This window comes from Garra rufa, chromosome 5 (assembly GCF_049309525.1).
Source record: "Garra rufa chromosome 5, GarRuf1.0, whole genome shotgun sequence".
In the NCBI taxonomy this organism is placed as follows: domain Eukaryota; kingdom Metazoa; phylum Chordata; class Actinopteri; order Cypriniformes; family Cyprinidae; genus Garra; species Garra rufa.
This window is the reverse complement of record NC_133365.1, coordinates 6,851,960-6,868,267: the sequence shown is the minus strand read 5'-3', so window position 1 is coordinate 6,868,267 and position 16,308 is coordinate 6,851,960. Positions and strand designations below refer to the sequence as shown.

The window sequence follows — 16,308 nt, the reverse complement described above, 5'->3', positions numbered from 1 at the left end:
TGGCTTTGATTGGTTTCTTTAAAAACAGTCTTTTATTTAAGTGTTGGCTACAGTATCAAAACATGTTCAAATAAACATAAATTATTATTTCTTAACACTTCCAAATTACACAGCTCTAATCACACAGTAAAAAAAGTATGCTTTTCAACTAAATACTAATTAGGGCTTTGGAAAGTGCAACACACACTCATTTACTGATGCGGGGTTGGACTAAATCAGATTGCAGTTTTAACTTTTTTCTTCTTTGTTTTAGCCATCTGAGGCAGTGGCATTTTAAAGGCAGTCCTGTAAATAGAAGAACATAGGGGCAGTTAAAGACTGAAAAATGGAAGAAACCATGTTATCTATCTAAAATGTTGAAAAGACTCACTCGCATGTTGTGCAGATCGGACTGAAGTTACAGAATACTGCACAATGAAAGAGGAAAAAATGCAACACAAGGTTAAAATATTATACAGGGTTTCTACACATTTTCCATTTCAAAATTCTATACTCAAATTTCCAAACCTCTCAGTAGATTTTCAGACCATATTTAACAAAAATGGTTCATAATGCATTGTTTTCAGCTTTATATTTATAGTTTTGGATAACATACATAAAAACATTAATAAAAATACAGACTTTTGCATGCATACAAGAAACATTGTTGCACCCTCGAGAAACTATTCACATGAGCATGGGAAATTTTGCATGCTTATGCAATGCCATTTCTAGTTTTATGTAACCTTTTTCTTTTGTGCATCACTGCTATCCTACTATAAATAAAGAAAAAGCATGGATGCACATGAATTAACAGATTTCCTTACTAAAATGTGACCCTGGACCACAAAACCAGTCTTAAGTCGCTGGGGTATATTTGTAGCAATAGCCAAAAATACATTGTATGGGTCAAAATTATCGTTTTTCCTTTTATGTCAAAAATCATGTTCTATGAAGATATTTTGTAAACTGCCTATCATAAAAATATCAAAATGTAATTTTTGATTAGTAATATGCATTGCTAAGAACTTCATTCGGACAACTTTAAATTTAGATTTTTCCACACTTCTCAGCCAAATACTGTCATATTCAATGGAAAGCTTATTTATTCAGCTTTCAGGTGATGCATAAATCTCAGACCCTTATGCCTGGTTTTGTGTTGCAGGGTCACAAATTTAGCTGCCCTTATGGTAGTAACCCAAAATGCAAAACATTTAGCATAATGAAAAAATAAATGCACTTTAAATTCATTCAGTCGTGTTTGATGATCACTAAACAGCTGCCACGAAAACACACTTCTTGTATGATTTAATTATTAAATTCTTAATTTTCTATTATAAAAAACTAAATAGGGTAAAAAAATTTAATTCCATACTTTTCCAGACTACGCAGTAACCCTGATCATAACATAATCCCTCTGCTATGTAGGATATTGATACATTTTAGGGTCACTAAAAATGCAAAGATGACAAGGAGTTCAATCAAATGAAAGCAATTTAGTAAGACTTTAACAATTTACAGCATTCAGACTGTAAACATGAGCAGTGCATGCGAATCAATCAAATATTTCTATTTCAAATATGTTCTGTTCTTTTAAACTTTACATTCTTTAAATAATCTGCATTTTAAAATGATTTGAGGATCATGTGACACCGATGCTGAAAATTCAGCTTTGATCATAGGAATAAGTTACATTTCACAAAATGCTACAATAGAGAAGAGTTATTTTAAATTGTAATAACATTTCACAGTATTATCGTTTTACTGTATTTTTTTTTTACAGTTGTGTTTACAAATGACGTGTCTGTGGTGATGCTCACATGCAGCAGACACATGAGTCTGAACCCAGCCTAATTCTGCCAAAAATGTAAACGTTTATCCAAACTAATAAGGAAAATAGGTCAGATGTAAACGTACTTGACAGGCACACTGAGCAGACGTAGCCAATTTCGATCAGGTTTCGGTGGCAGAAGCAGGCGGCCCTGTAGTCTACATGCACCGGAGGAGGCAATAACAGCTGGGATCGCTGCTCCACATCTGGTAAAAACACCCACTGACACACAAACAACAGTCTCGGCAAGAGAACTTTTGTAACAGGATAACAGTAGATTGGGATAGTACTAAATAGCACAAATATCTCACCAACAAATACTGTGTGAGAGCAATCTTCTGGGGAATTCTGAGATACAAGCCTCCAGTAATGTCACAAGCCTGTTGAGAGACAAACACAAGTGCAAACTGTTTTACACCCAATCAAATATGCAAACATGCCTTGAAATCTTTGAAAATTGTCGTAATAAAGTAGAAACAAGTAACAATGACGCTTAAGACAAAGACACTGCAGGCAAAAACCTTGCTTTTCAGGCTTTGGTCTTTGATTGTTATTTAGGACTACTCGAAAGAAAGCATGCAAAATAGACATTTAAAGGAACACTCCACTTTTTTTGGAAATAGGCTCATTCTCCAACTCCCCCCGAGTTAATAAGTTGATTTTTACCGTTTTGAAATCCATTCAGCCGTTCTCCTGTTCTGGCGATATCACTTTTAGCATAGCTTAGCATAGATCATTGAATCCTATGAGACCAATAGCATCACGTTCAAAAATGACCAACGAGTTTCCATATTTGTTGTATTTAAAACTTGACTCTTCTGCAGTTATATTGTGTACTAAGACCGGTGGAAATGCAAAGCTGCGAGTTTCTAGGCCGATAAGATTAGGAACTACACTTCCATTCCGGCGTAATAGTCAAGGAAGTTTGCTGCCGTAATATGGCCGAAGCAGGCGGAGTATTATCAGAAATGAGTTCACAGCTAGTTTAGAATTTGCACATGCGCTGCGTGATATTACTGCGCCTGCTTCGGTCATATTACGGCAGCAAACTTCCTTGACTATTACGCCGGAATGGGAGTGTAGATCCTAATCTTATCAGTCTAGAAACTCGCAGCTTTGCATTTCCACCGGTCTTAGTACACGATATAACTGCAGAAGAGTCAAGTTTTAAATACAACAAATATGGAAACTCGTTGGTCATTTTTGAACGCGATGCTATTGGTCTAATAGGATTCAATGATCTATGCTAAGCTATGCTAAAAGTGATATCGCCAGAACAGGAGAACGGCTGAATGGATTTCAAAACGGTAAAACTCAACTTATTAACTCGGGGAGAGTTGGAGAATGAGCCTATTTCCAAAAAAAGTGGAGTGTTCCTTTAAGAGCTTATTTTATTACACTTTATATATTTCTATCTGTAGATTTAAATTACAATACATTTCTTTAAAGGCTCTGAGTTTTTTCTCCTCTTCCACAGCAAGGTTATTTTCGTGAATGAAAACTAAAATTAAGACAAAATTGATTGATGAGAAAACATTTTCGTTAACTGAAATATATGAAAAACTAAAACGAAACGAACAACTTTTATTGAAAAACGAACTGAAATAAAATAATAATTATCAAAAATAAATAATTGTTTTCGTAATTATTACGTTAAGACTGTGGCCTGAACAGCACCTGCATTAAATCTAGGCTACGGCAGTTTTAGGCAAAATTATTTATTTTTGTTTATGTAAAACAAGCAATCAAACAATACACTAGAGCTGATAATCGTTAAAAGATCGAGATTCAAACATCCACGCCATCTCATTTCTAAATTACAACGATTCCTCATGTATACCTTTAAAAAAGCCTTACGTCACCTTTTGAAAGCAATTGGTGCTTCAAATAACGTTTGTATCAATTGCATTGTTTCATTATTTTGCTTAGTTTAGAACTGCGGGGAAATTGTGATCTCTATTTGATCTCTAAAAAACTAAAACTGAAACTAAACTATATAAAAACTAAATAGAAATGTGTTCACAAAATAAAAAATTGTTAATGAAACTAATAAAAATGAAACTAAATTTTATTGCAAATTTGAAAACTATATTAAAATAAAACAAATTTAAAGAAACAAAACTATAATGACCTTGTTCCACAGTTCACAGTTTTATTCTTATCTATACTCTGCATGGTGTTACTATACTCAGAGGGGTTTGTTCATATATCTTTTGCACCATTTTATTTTAACATTTTATTTGTAAAAATCTGGAGTATAATTGTTTCTGCCAGTTGACAGTAGTTTTTAAATAGAGAAAAAATATATTTTAAATCCAAAGTTCCCTTTGTAAAAAACAATAACTCTAGAAAACCTCTTTATCCAATGTTCAGGTTTCTGTTCTGGAAATGCATGGATATTAGTGTATATTTAATTAAATATTGGCTTATTTGCATTTAAGAAAACTACGACAGGTGTTAATTAACTGGTGAAAGTATGCTGATATTTACTAGTTAACAATTTCTCCCAATTCATCTGCAGTGTCCTGCCTGAAACAAAACCGGTTCTGCTTCATGCCGCTGAAACTGTCTTATTACAGTTTATTATTTGTGACCCTGGACCACAAAACCAGCTATAAGGTTACATTTTACAAAACTGAGATGTATATATCATATGAAAGCTCAACAAATAAGCTTTTCATTGATATATGGTTTGTTAGGATAGGACAATATTTGGCCGAGATACATCTATTGGAAAATCTGGTTCTGAGGGTGCAAATAAATCAAAATACTGAGAAAATCACCTTTAAAGTTGTCCAAATTAAGTACTTAACAATGCATATTACTAATCCAAAATTACATTTTGATATGTTTACAGTAGGAATTTTACAAAAAATCTTCATGGAACATGATCTTTACTTAATTTACTAATGATTTTTGGCATTAAAGAAAAATCAATAATTTTGACCCATACCATGTATTTTTGGCCATTGCTACAAATATACCCCAGCGACTTAAGACTGGTTTTGTGGTCCAGGGTCACATTTGTAGAAAGATGGACATTTGAACCAGTAAATCCAGGCATAACCTATTAATTTGTATTTCATTTGCACAACTATTTGAATTAGTTATCACTTTGCTACTCACTGATGTATTTTTGTGGAATCATCGTTTGTGGTATTATCATCATTACCGTGTAATTGCAAAAAAAAAAAAAACACTAATAAGTATCCTTGCGCAATGTGATCAAATAAAATACCTGTTGCAGTAGTCCTGAGTCAGCATCCAACACACAGGCATCAATCAGGATATTCTGTGAGAAAAGGAAGAATGTAAGTTAAACAATGGAAGCATTATTCGGTATCAATGAGTACATAATCGAATATAATAACTCCCACCTTTTTCTGTGCTGCAAAGATGACATTCATAAAGTTCATGTACTGTAATGTAGAATCCTCAGCAGCTTTTATTACCTGAAAAACAACGAAAACACTACTGCATTTACACAACTAAACGCTGGATGTTTCAGTGTCAAACCCAAAGAGGTTCTTACCAAAATCCTTGATTTGATGTCCTGCCCAGCTGCAAGTAAAAGCATTAAAGTTCAGTCCAAATATTAAAAATACTGAGATTTCTTTAAAACACCAAGGAACAGAAGTATCACTCTATTTTTAATGAACCGTGTGAAATGCACAAAATGCATGTTTTGAAACATAACCAAGGAGGAAATGTGTTTACCTTGAACATCCTTTGAGACTCGATGAATGTCTGAGAGCCAAATATTAAAGAAAAGTGGAGCCTGTAGTTTGGCCATCATATCTTAATCACAAAGCTTTCTTTAGGCCTAAACTGACATAAAATAAAATCCGAGCGGCCGATCTGCATATAATGATGGTTAAGGATACAGCACAGAGCTTTGGCGAGAGATACGGCCAACAGGCTCTCTGTTTGACCTCCACTGACCTCTGCTGTTAATAAAGAAAACAAAACATTAATACCATTCGTGAAAACATTTATTTACCAAAGCAAAGAATTACATTAGATATAAAGCTAAATGCATCAAAATAGCCAACACAAGGAAAACATGCATGAACCAGGACAATTCACCCAAAAATGAAAATTTTCCACTGGAGGAAGCATTATTTTGGATTATGGACGCATACTTAAGCTAAAAGCAAATGGATTTGTCTCTAACAAACACAGCTTTTGACTTCTCAAGATGTTGATTGATTGGATTGGAGTGGTATAGATTACTTGTGATGTTTTAATCAGCTGTTTGGACTCTCGTTCTGACGGCACCCATTCGCTACAGAGTATCCATTGGTGAGCAAAGGATGCAATGCTACATTTCTCCAAATTCGATGAACAAACAAACTCATCTACAAAAATAGTCCTTTTTGGCTGAACTTCTCCTTTAACCTGTATAATAACATTTAAATCATTAAAATTATTAAATGGCTTACTTCTGTCCATGAGATTCCTGATCTCTTCCACAAAGAGATCATTGGTAACTGACAGAAGTTCATATTTGCCATCACTACTTATAGGTATGTCATCCCCTGATTTCCACCGCTTACTGGGATACAGAAAGTGGCTTGAAAGGAGACATAGTTTTAGTATGTTTGATAATACATACATATACAATTGAGGTCAAATGTTTGCATGAATCTGCAAAATGTTAATTATTTTCACAAAATAAGAGGGATCATACAAAATGCATGTTATTTTTTATTAGGTATAGCCCACAAGAGAGAAAAAAGTTTACATGCACTTGATTCTTAATACGGTGTTGTTACCTGAATGATCCACAGATGTGTTTTTTTGTTTAGTGATAGTTGTTCATGAGTGCCTTGTTTGTCCTGAACAGTTAAACTGCCTGCTGTTCTTCAGAAATCCTTCAGGTCCCACAAAATCTTTGGTTTTTCAGCATTTTTGTGTATTTGATCGCTTTCCAACAATGACTGTATGATTTTGAGATTCATCTTTTCACACTGAGGACAACTGAGGGACTCATATGCAACTATTGCAGAAGCTTCTAACTTTTACTGATGCTCAAGGAAGCACTATGCATTAAGAGCTGGGGGTAAAAACGTTTGCATTTGAAGATCAGGGTAAATTTAACTTATTTTGTCTTCTGGGAAAACATGTAAGTATCTTCTGTAGTTTCTGAAGGGCAGTACTAAATGAAAAAATATGATATTTAAGCAAAATAAGAAAAATTATCACATCTTCATTCTGTTCAAAAGTTTTCACCCCTGACTCTAAATGCATTGCTTTTCCTTCTGAAGCATCGGTGAGTGTTTGAACCTTCTGTAATAGTTGCATATGAGTCTCTCAGTTGTCCTCAGTGTGAGAAAGATGGATCTCAAAATCATACGGTCTTTACTGGAAAGGGTTCAAATACACAAAAATGCAGAAAAAACTGAGAATTTGTCAGACCTGATGGATATTTTTGAAGAACAGCAGGCAGTTCAACTGTTCAGGACAAACAAGGGACTCATGAACAACTATCACTGAACAAAACAAAAAACAGCTCGTTTTTCATTCTGGTAACAACACATTTATAAGAATGAAGTGTATGTAAACGTTTGAATGGGGTCATCTTTATAAATTCAACTATTGTTTTCTCTTGTGAACTAGATGTAAACGTATTTTATGTGAAATATCTTATTCAGGTCAGTCCTAAATAAAAAAATAACGCATTTTGTATGATCCCTCTGCTTCAGATCAGTATATTGTTTACCTTTTTTGATACAGGTTTGCAATAACAGCTAGTTTGTTGGTTCTTGACATCACTAAATGGGCATTTGCCAGGACCATCAGAGAGTCCAAGCACGTTGAAAGAGTGAACTAAAAGAAAAGAAAAGACAAAACTGGTTACTTCTAATAGGCAATGATAGAAAACATTATGAATCTGTAAATAATAATACAGCACCTGTGGTTCCCGTTGAGCTTGCTGACCCCACCAAATAGGGTTGACATCTAACACTATGACCAGAATATTAATTTCGTCGTCTGCAAACATTAATGCTCGTTATTATTGTCACAAATATCAAACATGACAGGTTTTACATGTTTACTTCAAGAGCATGCGCTCCATTCAATTACTTTTTCACACAAGAGGTCAGTGCACAATTGTTTACATTTTAAATTCATGATGTATATAATTTACAAACCCGAGGCCATAGCTGTGAAATCTCTAAAGCTTTGGTATTTTCTCCAGTGTGTTAAAAGTTGTGTTGTTCCGACTCATAATAAGCTGTTCTTCTGTTTTCACCGAAAGGTTTGCGAACCAACTAAACAGCGCGACCTCCTGTGCCGGAGCCGGAAATACGTGTTTGAAACTGACACAACTGTCCTATTTTTTAATTTTTAATTTCATATAACAATACACATATTTATCAATTTGCTATTTTAAAAGATAGCTTTGAGTTTAAAATAGCTTTGAGTAAAAAATAAATTATCTATGTTGTTTTGCTCCGGTCCTGTAGGTGGCGGTAAACGCCAAACCGCGGTCATCCGTCATTAAACAACGAAGAAGAAAGTGCAAGTCCACTTGCTTACTGTCTAGCGTTGATAATTTGAAACAGTTTAATAAAACAAACATTATTCAGTTGACAAAGTCGCTAGTTTGAAATTAGCTAGTAAAACAAACCTTATTCTGTTGACAAAGTCAAAGTAGCTCATCGGGTTCAGTCTCATTGAGTCTAATGAGAGAACATTGCATCAGCAAAGCGTTGTAAGAGAATATTTGTTTGTGAAACACATCCTTATCCTCAACAGAGAAGCTCTGAGGAGTTTTAATATGGAAGAAAAAGGTGAGTTTTGAAAACAAGACATTAAAATGTCATTTCAATAATAGGACATGCTATTTTGCCAGTGGCTGTGGTCTTCTGATCATCTTCCAGTTTAATTAAACGTTGCTCATTCCGTTATATTGCGAAAAAAACATTAGGGTAGACTTTCTAAGATCTAATCTAAGTTACTTTGCTTAATTATATGCTGGCAAAAATTGAAGGACATGTTTCCTGTCCATGTGCATCTTAATGACAGATGCATTATGGGTTAAAAGAGAGAAAAAAGATGCATTATGCTTTATTTACCTTTTAATACCTGACTGTAGTTGTTCATTCTTTTATTGATAGTTATTTATTTAACTTTTGAACGGGGTCTTTTTTATAAATTCAAGTATTATTATCTCTTGTGGACTATTTTTAAACGTCTTTTATGTGAAATGTCTTATTCAGGTCAGTGCTAAATAAAATAAAAAACATGCATTTTGTATGATCCCTTTTATTTTGGTACTTTTGATAGTTTTTTATGTATTAATAATAGTTTTAATAGTTACCTAAAATACGTCTAAATTTAATTGTAAAATATATTTACATTATTTGTTGGGCTCTAGTTTATGAAAAACATGAAATCCTGGTAACACTGGTGATCGTAGGGTCTCATTTTCTAACAGTAGTTAGTGCATTAGCTAATATGAACTAATAACGTGTATATATGTAATATATTGCAATGCAGTATTTTTACAGCATCTATTAATTTTAGTTAATAGAAATGTAATTGTTCATTGTTTGTTTGTCTTAGTTCTCACACTTCACAGTGCATTAACACATGCTAAAAGATACAACTTTTGATTTTAAGAACTACCAGATTTTTTTTTTTATATATATAATTTATTTGATTTGCTTGATCCAAAGTATGTCAAAATGTTTTAATATTTTTGCTATTTAAAATAACAATTTTCTATTTGAATATATTTAAAAGGTTTTTCAGGTTTCGTTGATGAATAGAAAGCATCGATCTGAAATAGAAATCATTTGTAACATTATAAATGTCTTTATCATCACTTTTGATCAATTTAAAGCATCCTTGCTAAAAAGTATTAATATATATAATTACTATTTTTTTAATTACAAAACTTTTTATTTCAGACAAATGCTGATCTTTGGATCTTTCTATTCATTAAAAGTCCAGAAAAAATGTACTCAACTGTTTTAAATAATAATAATAATAATAATAATAATGTTTCTTGAGCAGAGAATCAGAATATTAGAATGATTTCTGAAGGATCATGTGAAACTGAAGACTAGAAGTAATGATGCTGAAAATTACATTTTAAAATATATTCAAATAGAAAAGCAGTTATTTTAAATAGTAATAATATTTCACAATTTTACTGTTTTTGCTGTACTTTGGATCAAATAAATGCAGGCTTGGTGAGCAGAAGAGACTTTTTTAAAAAACAATAAACATAAAAAATCTTACTGTTTAAAAACTTTTGACTGGTAGTCTTAGTAATTGTTGAAATAAAATAAGATTTATAATGGCTAAAGAAGAACTGTTCATTGTTTTTGTTATTTTGCGTAAACGAATGTACTAAAAGGTGTTACACACAAAAATAAAACACAAAAGCCCAGAATCTCATTTAAATATTTATTTGTGTTTTGTAATATGCTTTGCCTGAACTTTCTCAAAATGTGAATTTAATGTTGTTTTTCTCTCTCAGAACTGGTGGAACATTTCCGAGAGCAGATCAGAGAAGACCCGGATGTGGCGTCAGCGGTGGCTGCCATTCAATCACTGCTTGAATTCCTCAAGAGGGATCAAAGTGAGTTTTGTCTTGTTTTAGGATGGTGTTCAGGGAAGTCAGATGCATATATGAACCGATGCTTGTCCTTCTCTAGGCGAGACGATCCTTGGCCTGAGGGAGAACATGACAAAGGCCATACACAGACTAGAAGAGACGGATTCGTCGGTGGCGGTGTCGTCTGGAGGAGAGCTCTTCCTGCGCTTCATCAGTCTCACCTCACTGGAGCATCCGGTCCGTTCAACATTGTAGATTAGTGGCTAGGTCTTGCATTGCAGTGGTTTCAATGGTTTAGGAGTAGGATTGGTACCAATACCGATTATTTGCATGTTTATGTGCCCGATAACCGATATTTATTTACTTTTATAAAGTAAATAAATCACTGAGTGAAGTAAGTCCATACTTCACTTTGATTTTTCCTCCTTTCAGTCAAAAAGTGTTGAAAATTAGCAGTCTTTCATGTTCAATTTAAACTTCATATTACAACGATAAAAACATTTTATTTAAAAGAAATGCATCAGCTGCAACGATAATAAGCAAAATAAATGTAGAATGTCTAATGTTTTCAAATGGAGAAAATAAATAAAGGACAGGAGGGGTATTAACTTTAAAATATAGCTGCAAGCAGCAATTATGGGGCCAAGCACTAGGCAAGGAACGCATCAGAACAAGTGCAGCAATGAGTAATTGAAGCCATTTTAAGGGGATTTTAGTCAAAGTGGTTGAAAAAACATAAAAACAACCACTAGTAATACAACATAATCAGATATCACTTTTGACCACAAGGTGGCACCATCTCAAAACGTTTTGAATACTTTCAGGTCATGATCTCGGTGATATAAACAAAGTTTTGTAATGGTACACCAGTGCATTGGTAAAAATGTAGCATTTTAAATCATAATACTCTATTGTAGAGTATGCTATTTTATGTTTAGTTCAATTATAGCGCCACCAAGAGGCACAATCCCACCAAATTTGGTGTGTGTCTTTAGAATATGCCCATACATATGAGTGTCAAATTTGGTAAAAATATCTCATTTTGTTTTGGAGTTATAGACATTTTTCTATATGAGAAGAGAAAAAATGACCGATGGCTGACTTTGTTTGCATTAATTTGCAATTTACTATCAAAATTTCGCCAGTTGGACATTAGCATATAGCCAGCATGCTATGTTTTCACATTTCCTACGGTGGTTTCGTGTCGATCAGAGTAACAAAGATATTGGCAAATGTTTTTTAAGTGTTAAAATGCAACGTTGTGCAAACCATTAAGGCAAAACCTAGCATGTTTGGTATCGCTGGACTCTGCAAGGATTCAGGAGTCGAAAAAGGTGACTCCCCTAGAAAATTAGTCGACCACACCCAAAGTTATAAACATGGGATATTTGATTTGATTGGCTTGAAACTTCTCGGGCTCCTTCAGGCCATTGTGCTGATGACTCATCCTGAGTTTTGTAAAGATGCGTCAATGTGTTCGTAAAATATAGCATTTTACTACAAAATTCAAAACGGCAGATGCCCAAAATGAGAATTGGAGAAAATGAGACATGAGAATTGGGTATCATTTGACTCCTGAAAATAAACCGAATCTAAAGAGAGTTTTGTGATTTTTGGCCAAACCATTTAGAAGTTATAAGCTAAAATAGCCATTTTTCGTGTCTCCTGACCACTAGGTGGCACTGCGCTGAAACTATGCAGGTAGCCTCAGGTCATGCGTGTTATAACACACGCCAAGTTTGGTCTCAATACGCCAAACCATTGCAGACATTTACCCTCACATCCATATTTGCACGTTTTTCTTAGAATTTGTTTGTTTTTCGAGAATGGTTTGACTAATCAACTCGAATTCCATAACTTTTTGCCAGCATGGTCTGAAGATGATCTGAGCCAATTTTGGTGAAATTTTGGGTAAGTGGTGGTGTTAGAGAGATAAACCCACAAGGTGCTGTTTATCGGTGAATCCGATATTACAAAACCGATAACCGATTATGGTAAATGCTTAAATATCAGGAAAAATATTGGTAAATTGATATATCGGTTGATCTCTAATAATAAGGACTTGTTTTTTTTATCTTCTGTCATGGTGTGGTTGATCTTGTTATATTCTTTATTTTTCACAGGATCTTTCACAGTGTAGGAATGTGATGATAGAGCGAGGCAAGCTCTTCTTGAAGAAAATATCCCTGTCCAGGGGCAAAGTGGGTAAACTGTGCCACACCTTCATCAAAGATGGAGCTGTAAGTACAGTCGTACAGAAACCAGAGCATGTTTTTGTCAATATTTTGAAACATTATGCTCATTTCTGCCTTTCTTCTGCAGAAAATCCTGACACACTCGTCATCTCGAGTGGTTTTAAAGGTTCTGGAAAACGCAGCAGCTGATAACAAACGTTTCACAGTCTATGTCACTGAATCACAGCCGGATTCAGCAGGGTGAGTTTTGCCGTTTACTATTTTGCTCTACAAAGGCAAGTAACACTCAAACTAAGAAAAATGCTTAGAATGTTGTTGATTTATTGTCAATTTTTACACTTCCAGTCTCCACAGACAATACAGGATTTTTTTATTATTGTATTTTGTTTTTAATTAATTATTTTTTTCAGTTATATTAGTTAATCAAGTCAAACGGAATTAAATTTATATTTAGAAGATGTGTGTATACATCATTTTAATAGTATTTTTTTATTTGATCCAAAATTCAGCAAAAGCAGTAATATTCTGAAATATTTTTTACTATTTAAAATAACTGCTTTCTATTTGAATATATTTTAAAATGTCATTTCTTTCAGCATCATTACTCTTCAATGTCACATGATCCTTCCGAAATCATTCTATTATGCTGATTTGCTGCTCAAAAAACATGTATTATGAGCACATTTATTTAGAATTCTTTGATGAATAAAAAGATCCAAAGATCAGCATTTTTCTGAAATAAAAAGCTTTTGTAATTTTGAAAAAGAAATAGAAATAGAAATTAATACTTTTATTTAGCAATAATGCTTTAAATTTAACAAAAGTGATGATAATGACATTTATTTCTATTTCAGATGAATGCTGTTCTTCTGAACTTTCTATTCATTGAAGAAACCTGAAAAAATTCTATTCAGCTGTTTTCAACATAATAATAATAATAAAAAATGTTTTTTTTGAACAGCAAATCAGTATATTAGAATGATTTCTGAAGGATCATGTGACACTGAAGACTGGAGTAATGATGCTAAAAATTCAGCTTTGAAATCACAGGAATAAATTATATTTTAAAATGTATTCACATTTAAAAACATTTCATTTAAATAGAAAAAAAAAAATATTTTAAAATGTTACTGTTTCTGCTGTAGATCAAATAAATGCAGGCTTGGTGAGCAGAAGAGACTTCTTTAAAAAACATTAAAAATCTTGCTGTTCAAAAACTTGTTATAGTCTTTTATGACTTTTTTTCTTTTTTGCCCTTTAGTGAACTCATGGCCCAAAAATTGCGTGAACTCAATATACCCGTCACAGTGGTGCTTGATGCTGCAGTTGGGTAAGTGTTGTAGTTTTGTTATAGTAATAAACCTCTTAATCGCTTTAATTCTACTCAAATCAGCATTCAGATTCACTAGTAAACTGTATTTCTGCTGTCTTGATGGACTGTTTTAAGGTGAGCTCCAGCACTGAAGTCTGGATATCGTAAGATAAGTTTATGCTGTGTATAAACATCTGCTGCTTGGTTTGTGTGATGTTTAGGTACATCATGGAGAAGGTTGACCTGGTAATTGTGGGTGCTGAGGGCGTTGTGGAAAGCGGAGGTGTTATAAACAAGGTCAGAAACATACATGCTCCTGCTGTCTTGATGTTTGCAGTTCTATCTGTACTGTATGGAAGCCCGTTTGCACCATGAATAAAAAATAAAAAAGGGATAATTGCAACTTTTTATCTTATAATTCTGACTTTTTTCCCTCACAATTGCGAGTTTACTGCAATTCTGACTTTTTTCCCAGAATTGTGAGAAATAAATTCACAATTGCGTGTTATAAAGTCAGAATTGCAAACAGAATTGTAAACTAACAATTATGAGAAAAAAATGTCAGAATTGCATGAAACAAACTCTCAATTGCAAGTAAAAAGTCAAATTGTGATTTTTTTTTTTTTTTAATCTTGCGATTCTCACTTTGTTTCTTACAATTGAGTTATCTCACAATTCTGAGGAAAAAAAGTCAGAATTGTGACTTTATATCTCACAATTCTGACTTTATAACTCACAATTGCAAGTTCATATCTCACAATTCTGAGAAAAAGTCAGAATTATGAGATGTAAATTCGCAATTGCGAGATAAAAGTCAGAATTGCGTGAAACAAACTCACAATTGCAAAAAAGTCAGAATTGTGAGTTTTTAACTTTATTTCTCGCAATTATGTTTATCTCACAATTCTGAGAAAAAAAGTCAGAATTCCGAGATGTTAACTAGCAGTGACAAGAAAAATTGAAATGCAGAATATCTTCTGACTTTATCTTCTGAATTATATCTTGTAATGCTGACTTTATAACTCACAATTGCAAGGAAAAAGTCATAAATTGTAAGTTTGTCTTGCAATTCTGACTTCATTTCTCACAATAATATAGAAATATAGAAAAATGTCTATAACTCCAAAACATTTGTGCCTCTTGGTGGCGCTATAATTGAACTAAACATAAAATAGCCATTGACTACAATAGAGTATTATGATTTAAAATGCTACATTTTTACCAATGCACTGGTGTACCATTACAAGTTTATATAATGTAATTCTAAGGAAAAGTCAAAATAACTGGACAAACTCGCAATTGCAAGAAAAAAGTCGGAATTGTGTGGAAAAAAAAAGTTTATATCTCACAATTCTCAGAAAAAAAGTCAGAATTGCAAGTTTGTATCTTAATTGTGAGGAAAAAAGTCAGAATTGAGTGAAACTCACAATTGCAAGAAGTGACTTTATATCTCACAATTCTGAGAAAAAAAATCTGAATTGCGTGAAACAAACACAATTGTAAGATAAATAAGTCATAATTACCTTTTTTATTTTTTTATTCAGTGGGGGAAACAGGCATCTATAGTACTGTCAACCACCAGAAAAAAACAGGAATAACATGTACAGTATGTTAAAAAGGTGAATAAAATATGAACAAACCCCTTTATATAAAAAAAACCCTTTAGAATATTGATAGGAATAAAGCTGTGAAGTTTGGTCCTGAAAACCCTCAAAGATATGGAAGCAAAACCCCAAAATCTCAAAATGAAAAACAAAGGTTTTGCCTGCAGTGTCATCCCTTAAAACTAAATGCATTTAGCTGTTATTATTGAATTTATTTCATACATTGGTAAAATGAATCCATTTGTTTTCTAGATTGGTACCTATCAGATGGCTGTGTGCTCCAAGGCGCACAACAAACCATTTTATGTGGTGGCAGAAAGTTTCAAGTTTGTGCGACTCTACCCTCTTAACCAGCAAGACGTACCTGACAGGTTCAAGGTAAGCTAGTTGAAATGCTATTACACATATTAGACATAATAGATGGATAACATCACTCTCGTTTGTTGTCTTTCAGTATAAAGCAGATATCCTGAGGACAGTGAAGGATCTGAACCAAGAGCATCCCATGATCGACTACACCCCGCCATCCCTCATCACATTACTCTTCACTGACCTCGGTGTGTTGACGCCCTCGGCTGTCAGCGACGAGCTCATCAAACTATACTTATGATGAGGAGGAGGAAGATGAGACTGCTCTTCATAAAGCATTTGTATCTTTGCTCAAGTGTATGACCACAGATGCACCTGAGAGATCCTGTGTTTGGAGAGTGTGACACAATCCTGAAGTTAAGATTAAATTATCTGTTGAAATAACAGAATGGACGATTATTTGCATGTGTCTGTCTTTACACAAAAAAGCATTTAAAGAATTGTCT

At 33.5% G+C, this 16,308-nt stretch overlaps 2 protein-coding genes across 2 annotated transcripts; one reads left to right on the top strand and one right to left on the bottom strand.

Moving 5' to 3' along the window:
• Positions 1-10: 10 nt before the first annotated feature.
• Positions 11-8,066, bottom strand: gtf2h3 (general transcription factor IIH, polypeptide 3). The gene is made up of 13 exons (XM_073839669.1): positions 7,966-8,066; positions 7,725-7,804; positions 7,533-7,639; positions 6,253-6,383; positions 5,695-5,757; positions 5,528-5,557; positions 5,343-5,371; positions 5,188-5,262; positions 5,049-5,102; positions 2,122-2,190; positions 1,897-2,032; positions 371-407; positions 11-285 (listed from the first exon to the last, which is right to left on the bottom strand). Exons 1-13 carry the CDS (start codon positions 7,973-7,975, stop codon positions 216-218), a joined length of 891 nt encoding a protein of 296 aa, XP_073695770.1. The 5' UTR covers positions 7,976-8,066; the 3' UTR covers positions 11-215.
• Positions 8,067-8,331: 265 nt separating this feature from the next.
• Positions 8,332-16,255, top strand: eif2b1 (eukaryotic translation initiation factor 2B, subunit 1 alpha). Its single transcript, XM_073840861.1, has 9 exons — positions 8,332-8,607; positions 10,305-10,406; positions 10,483-10,619; positions 12,506-12,622; positions 12,705-12,817; positions 13,839-13,907; positions 14,111-14,186; positions 15,746-15,871; positions 15,948-16,255. The coding sequence occupies exons 1-9, from the start codon at positions 8,595-8,597 to the stop codon at positions 16,101-16,103; spliced, it is 909 nt and encodes a 302-aa protein (XP_073696962.1). The 5' UTR covers positions 8,332-8,594; the 3' UTR covers positions 16,104-16,255.
• Positions 16,256-16,308: the final 53 nt, after the last annotated feature.

What these genes read in the sequence shown, in the direction of transcription:
- gtf2h3 (XM_073839669.1), bottom strand. An exon ending in ACATCAAATCAAGGATTTTG is followed by an intron (nt 5,263 to 5,342) that starts GTAAGAACCTCT and finishes GTTGTTTTTCAG; the next exon opens with GTAATAAAAGCTGCTGAGGA. An exon ending in CCGATCTGCACAACATGCGA is followed by an intron (nt 286 to 370) that starts GTGAGTCTTTTC and finishes TTCTATTTACAG; the next exon opens with GACTGCCTTTAAAATGCCAC.
- eif2b1 (XM_073840861.1), top strand. An exon ending in TCACCTCACTGGAGCATCCG is followed by an intron (nt 10,620 to 12,505) that starts GTCCGTTCAACA and finishes TATTTTTCACAG; the next exon opens with GATCTTTCACAGTGTAGGAA. An exon ending in ACGTACCTGACAGGTTCAAG is followed by an intron (nt 15,872 to 15,947) that starts GTAAGCTAGTTG and finishes GTTGTCTTTCAG; the next exon opens with TATAAAGCAGATATCCTGAG.